General features: G+C 47.7%; 1 protein-coding gene across 1 annotated transcript in view; it reads left to right on the top strand.

Annotated features, from left to right (window-relative positions):
• Positions 1-1,950: 1,950 nt before the first annotated feature.
• Positions 1,951-7,200, top strand: part of LOC132578398 (transmembrane protease serine 11A-like) — a 29,755-nt gene continuing 24,505 nt past the window's right edge. The window contains exon 1 of the mRNA XM_060248370.1: positions 1,951-2,071. Coding sequence (XP_060104353.1) covers positions 1,951-2,071 — 121 coding nt within the window. The remainder of the gene's footprint in view (positions 2,072-7,200) is intronic.

Here is a 7,200-nt window from a genome sequence, read left to right as displayed (position 1 = left end):
AAAAGGATGTTGTTAGCTCAGCTCGTATTTGAGAGTAGGATTGTCAATCCCCAGGTGTGAACAGAAGATCTTCTGGTTTGGAGGCCCTCCCCCCACTTAAGGGTTATCAAAAAGTGGGGCGGGGGAAGGAGGAAGAGAGGGAAATGTCTGCTGAGGACACCAGTTTGGAGTAGTGGTTAAGTGTGTGGACTTTTATCTGGGAGACCCAGGTTTTATTCCCCACTCCTCCACTTACAGCTGCTGGAATGGCCTTGGGATTGCCATAGCTATAACAGGAGTTGTCCTTGAAAGGGCAGCTGCTGTGAGAGCCCTCTCAGCCCCACTCACTTCAAAAGGTGTCTGTTGTGCGGGGAGAAGATATAGGAGATTGTAAGTCGCTCTGAGTCTCTGATTCAGAGAGAAAGGTGGGGTATAAATCTGCAGTCTTCTTCTTATTCCCTATGGAATCCTATAGGGTATAATGGAGAATTGATCTGTGAGTATCTGGGGCTCAGGGGGGGGCTTTTTTTGAGGGAGAGGCACCAAATTTGCATCAAAGCATATGATGCCTCTCCTCAAAACACCCTTCAAGTCTCAAAAAGATTGGACCAGGGGTTCCAATTCTATGAGCCCCAAAAGAAGATGTCCCTATTCCTTCATTATTTCCAAAGGAGGGAAGACATTTAAAAGGTGTGCAGTTCTGTTAAATGTGATGGCCAGAACTCCCTTTGGAGGTCAATTATGTTTGTCACAACCTTGCTCCTGGCTCCACCCCCAAAGTCTCCTGGCTTCACTCCCAAAGTCCCTAGATATTTATTGAATTGGACTTGGCAACCCTATTTGAGAGGTATACATCCACTGTATTCTAATGTATTTTGTAGTAGTATTAGAACAGAGTAGACTCCAGCTTCATTCTACAAAAAATGCTATAGAGGAGACCAATGGAACATTAGAACAGACTCTAATTTGTTACTCTTCACAGTTGAGAGACCTAATGACATTGACATCCATCTCCAATTCTAACATTTATTGTCTTTGCTGTTTTTTCTGCCCAGTCAACCCAAACCAATGATTACCAGATCTCAACTTGTCATTCTTTTAATCTGCTAAGAATATTTTCACTACTTTGCATACTAATTCACTGCCAACTCATGATATATGTAGGACTGCTAATTCCATCCCATACTATTTTCTGATAAAAAGTGCTTTTAGCACACAAAAGCTTGCATTCTCAATAAAACTGTGTGAGTCTCAAAGGCGCTACTGGACTCCAACTTTGTTCTGAAGCCAGTACAGTGTCAGAAGGTGCAGGAAGTGATTCCCCCTGCTCAGAGCTGGATTAACAATTAGGCCAAGTAGGCACTGGCCTATGGGCCCCCACGCCTTTAGGAGCCCCGGATCAGCTCCCCCCCCAGCCTGCACATGCAGCCCGCAACTGAGCTGCTCTTTGCCTGCCTTGCCTGATGTGGCTGCTGCTGGCGGTGTTGCCAAGTTTGCCTTGCTCTGCCTCTTCCCTGCAGGGGGAGAGGGGCTTTTAAGAAGGTGCCTGCAGGTGGTGGGGTGGGCATTCAGAATCTGAGATAATCTGTGAGGGGCCCGCCAAGATTTTGATTGCCTAGAGGCCTCCACATGGTTTATTTTCAATGAGCCTTCAAGTCTCTCCCAACTCAAACCAAAACTATGCTGGTGAATGTTCATTATTTGTCTGTGCACCTTCCTTTGTTTTATATTCCTGAATTTGTGGAGCCCTGGGCTTAGTGGAGAAATTTGCTTCATTGCACTTCTCTGTATGTTGGCCCCCTTGGAACTGAGTGGCTGCCTGTAAAATATTACTCGGGGGCCATTCAGGATAGCGCAGCACAGAAATTCCAAGTTTCTTTGTCAGTTCAGGGAGAAGACCCTCAAAAAGGAAAAATTGCTTTTGGTGGTATTTCCTACAAAAATCTATTTTTTCTCTCTGTTCTTCTTAGAATGGCTCGATCAGTGGCAAAAAGGCAAATTCTGGAACCATGGAAGATCGCACTGATTGTCTTGGCAGTGTTGGTGATTCTTGCAATAGTCATTGGGTTGCTTGTATATTTTTTGGCGTATGGTGAGTACGTCAGTTTTCTATCTGATGTGAACTGATAGCACTGGTAGTGAATTCCACAGTAAGGATTCCCCACCCCACTCCAGTTTTTGTGCTAAGGGCAGCCTTTATCCCAGGGCCTAGATTAAAATGAGTGCCTGATGATGGCAGGATAACATTTCCTCAGGAGCCTTGCCCACTGTCTTCCACTGTCAATCAATCAACAACTGACTGCCTTTCACTGAACCAGCTTCTGGGTGCAGCTTTTGGGCCTCCACCCCCTAGCAGGACTAACTGAAAAGCCAAACAAGGCACTGCTTCTCCCAATGGGTTCCAGTGCGAATGCTCTTAGCTTGTTTATCATGTCATGCAGAGGGTAGGAAGGGGTCGTCTTGACTCTTCCAAAATGTTTGAAGTCAGGCTGGGTTTGGGAGGGCTGCCCCACCCTGTTTGGGCTACCTGTCAGGTTTTGTGCAGTTCTCATTAACTCAACCTCTTTGATATGAATCAAATTAGGCTTTATAGAATGAGCAGCAGGTTCACTGCAAAGACTAGTCTTGTTGGAACTGACCTCCACAGGTCAGGCTATACCTTTTTACTTTACGATGATCATTATTTACATAGGCATTAAGGCGTGCAAGCTTTGGTGTGGAGTAATAAGGCACCAATATAATTCAAAGAAAGACACTTCTCTATCTCTCTCTCCCCTCCCCCCCCCCACTCCCATTCAGACTGTTCTCCTGAAAACTAAAAGTTGAGCATCTCTGGCTAGACAGAGAACAGATGACCTTCCCAACTCCTGAGAGGAATGTAGCATAACTCACAGGCAAGCCTTGGTTTAGCCAGGGCAGAAAAGAATACTTATAACATTGTTTCCAAAGACGAAACAGCGCAGACAATGCAAAAGCAAATACACTGAAAGCATAAACTACAATGATGAACAGTGCACATCATTTTATGGCAAGAAGCTGTTTTTGACAGTACCTAGAAAAGGTCTTGTGCATTAATATAGAAGAACTTTCTTGATCTCTATTCGTATTCACGAATGGAGATCAGAATTCCCAGATCACTCAGAGCCAGGTACTGGAAATAGGTTAAAAATCCACATCTGTTTGTCACCTGACTGAGAATCCAGGTTTTTTTTTTAGCATGTCTAGCCAAAGCCAAGAGTAAAGCAAAGGGCAGTTTCTGCCTTTAAAGGTTTTGTTCAGTTTCCATTTTTTCCCAGAGCCCCAACTAGTATTTCTCAGGCCAGGCCAAGTTTTATTTGCTGCAAACTCTGACTTTGGTGCCTCACCAGTCAACAGAGAGAGAAATGAGATGTTTAGAATGAGTGTTTTACCTACCTGGCATTCAAAATGAATAGTGCCAAAATAAAAACAGAGAAGGTCTTCCATCACGGCACTCTAGAGCAGGGGTCCCCACCCCCGGGCCATGGACCGGTACCGGTTCGTGGCCTGTTAGCAACTGGGCCGTGAGTTGTATAATTATTTCATTATATAATACAATGTAGTAGGAGTAGCAGGAAGAAGAAGACAACATAGGATTTATATCCTGCCCTCCACTCCGAATTTCAGAGTCTCAGAGTGGCTCACAATCTCCTTCACCATCCTCCCCCCCCAAAAGACACCCTGTGAGGTGGGTGGGGCTGAGAGAGCTCTCCCCAGAAGCTGCCCTTTCAAGGACAACCTCTGCGATAGCTATGGCTGACCCAAGGTCATTCCAGCAATTGCAAGTGGAGGAGTGGGGAATCAACCCTGGTTCTCCCAGATAAGAGTCTATCTACACACTAAACCACCGCACCAAACTAATAGAAATAAAGTGCACAACTGTATCATCCCAAAACCATCATGGCCCCTGCTCCCACCCCCCACGGTCCGTGGAAAAGTTGTCTTCCACAAAACAGGTCCCTGGTGCCAAAAAGGTTGGGGACTGCAGCTCTAGAGGACTAGAGTCAGTCAACAGATATGCAAATTCTAAAAGACAGTAGAGACGGCTCTTCTCCCCTTTTGGTGCCCCAAAATCTGGTGCCCTGGGTTTGCCCAGTGGCCAGGCTGGCCCTGGTATGTTCCTCCCTCCACCACCCCAGGCAGCCACTTGCTCGCCTGCTGTCTACTTGTTTACCATAATACTATTCTCCGACACTCCCTTCTTTCCAGCGACCTCTTTCTCTCCCCCAACCTCCATGAGAAGAACGTGTGTTCTCAGCACCACTCTCCACCCCCTAGCTGGAAAACTAGGAAGAATGCCTGTCCTGCCTTTTCCTATCCCACAATCCTTGTGTGGACTTTATTCCACAAACAGCCTCTCCCTTTCACTCCCTTGCCCAAAACTAGCTCTAGGCCAGCATTCAGGGGTGATCCTCTTTTGGCAAAAAGATTGGGCAGATGATTCTGCATGGTAAGTCTTCTGCCCAGCCCCGTGGAGAACTGCTTGACTGGCCAGGATTCCCGGGGGGGGGGGGGGGGAGAGCCAGGGAGTTTTAGACTAGAGATGTGACACTTGCAGAAATTCTGCAGCCAGGGGTGGGGGTGTCGGGAAAAAGGAATTGGGGGGGGGGAGAGGGGAATGAGCGTCTTTGTAAATCAAACTGTGTTTACTGACTGACCAACATAAAATCCATAACTTTGGCATATTTATAGAATTTTGAAGTCTAAATAGCTTCATTTTCTATAAGAAAAATAGCAGGCATACCCAATGCTTGATTATGAGTTGCAAACTGCTGTGTGTCCTGTGCTACCACAGCACATGGAACTGTAATTTTTGCCATCTGTGATGGTGGGGGGGGGGGGGGGGGCGGAAATCAAAGCTGAAGGTGGAAAACAAATTCTGAAGTAAACAAAAGGAAGTGTCATATTTGTATAGACACTCTCTGATAGTAGATAAGACTGCCAGCATGTTTGAATGTATAAACTGTATAACACTGAAAACTCTGACCTCTTTAACATTGTATTAAATTACAATACAAGTGTTGTTTTCTCTGCTCCAACAAATTTTTCATTGGATAAATTTCACAGGGGTCATTTTGTAGAAAAAGTAGGTGGTGGAGCTCATTAGCATAACTCATTAGCATATGCCACCTCCCCCCAGCCAAAAGCAACCCAATGCAAGAAAGGAGAGCCCTGGGCGAGCAAGGCCTGCTTGGGCTGGTTAGTAGGGTTGCCAAGTCCAATTCAAGAAATATCTGGGGACTTTGGGGTTGGAGCCAGGAGACTTCGGGGTGGAGCCAGGAGCAAGGGTGTGGCAAGCATAATTGAACTCCAAGGGAGTTCTGGGCATCACATTTAAAGGGACTGCACACCTTTTAAAATGCTTTCCTTCCATAGGAAATAATGGATAGGGGCACTTTCTTTTGGGACTCTTAGAATTGGACCCCCTGGTCCAATCGTTTTAAAACCAGAAGGGTATTTTGGGGAGAGGCACTAGATGCTATACTGAAAATCTGGTGCCTCTATCTCAAAAAACAGCCCCCCCTGAGCCCCCAATACCTGTGGATCAATTCCCCATTATTCCCTATGGGAATTGTTCTCCATAGGGAATAATTGCCCAGTAGACATTTCCCTCCCCCCACCCCGCTGCTTTCTGATGACCCTAAAGCAGGGGGGGGGGGCAAACCTGGAGATTGGCAACCTCTCTCTCTCTCTCACACACACACTTTCTGGGTCTGGTTCCTCCACAACGACATCTGAAAAGAACAGGGGCTACGCTGCTCTCTCTCTCACACACACACACGCATTTAGTTGCTCTGAAACGAAAGCAAAACAAAGGGAGGGACTGTGTTGCTGACCCTTGCCATGAAGTACTTCCTGCTCAACTTTAAAGGCACACAGACACACACACATTTTGAAACGGACCTTGTTGCAGGTTTCTAAACCTGCTGAAGATCTAGAGCTGCATGGTGACTGTGGGGGCAGGGCTTCCCCCGCTGTCTAGCTGGCTGGGGGGGAAGCCTGCAAAAGCGGGGGATCCCCTGCTGGGACTAGGCTTCCCAATCCCCAGGTCCCAGCAGGGGATCCCCCATTTTTACAGGCTTCTCCCCGCCCCCAGCCAGCTGGCCAGCGGGGGAAGACCCACCCCCACAGTCATCAAGTAGTTGTAGAGCTCCTGCAGGTTTAGAAACCTGCAAACTGATCCCTTTGTAAAATGTGTGCCTTTAAGGCTGGGCAGGAAACAGGAAACAGGAAGGGTTTCATGGGAAAGGATCAGAAACAGTTTCCTCAGAGAACGGCCCCTCCCATTCTTTTGCTTTCGTTTCCAGAGCCAGTAAAGTTCTGCAGGAACAAGATCTAGTAAGTATTTGTGTGAGTGAGAGAGGGAGGGGGCAGGGGATTCCCTGGTTTGGAGGCCCTCTCCCCCCTCCCCCGCTTTAGAAAGCGTGGGGGGAGGGAAATGTCTACTGGGCACTCTATTATTCCCTATGGAGAACGATTCCCATAGGAAATAATGGGGAATTGATCCGCGGGTATTGGGGGCTCGGGGGGGGCTACTTTTGAGGTAGAGGCACCAAAGTTTTAGTATAGCATCTAGTGCCTCTCCCCAAAATACCCCCCAAGTTTCAAAATGATTGGACCAGGGGGTCCAATTCTGTGAGCCCCAAAAGAAGGTGCCCCTATCCTTCATTATTTCCTATGGAAGGATTTAAAAAGGTGTGCTGTCCCTTTAAATGTGATGGCCAGAACTCCCTTGGAGTTCAATTATGCTTGTCACACCCTTGTTCCTGGCTCCACCCCCAATGTCTCCTGGCTCCACCCCCAAAGTCTCCTGGCTCCGCCCCCAAAGTCCCCAGATATTTCTTTAATTGGACTTGGCAACCCTAACTGGGACCTGGGGAAGCCTACTGGTTAGAGATCTAGCCAACCCAAGCAAGCCTCGCTTTCCTGGGACTCTCCTGGGCCACCCCCCCCCCCAGTCAAAAGGCCAGCAAGCAACTCGTTCCCCAAAATCACATAAGAAGTGGAGAAAAGGCGGCATGGGTTTCTCCTGGGGTTAAGGAGGGCTGCTGGGGGTGAGGCAAAGCCCCTGGTGGCTGGCTGGCTCACTGCCCGCTCTCCTAATCCAGGGATTGTTATGCAGCTGCACCTACTATGCAATGGACAAGGTAGGTTCAGGAACCCTCAGAAAGGTTCAAGAGCTGTGCTCCTGTGAGCTCCTGC

This window comes from Heteronotia binoei, chromosome 10, assembly GCF_032191835.1.
Source record: "Heteronotia binoei isolate CCM8104 ecotype False Entrance Well chromosome 10, APGP_CSIRO_Hbin_v1, whole genome shotgun sequence".
NCBI classification, from domain to species: domain Eukaryota; kingdom Metazoa; phylum Chordata; class Lepidosauria; order Squamata; family Gekkonidae; genus Heteronotia; species Heteronotia binoei.
This window is presented reverse-complemented; position numbering and strand designations above follow the sequence as displayed.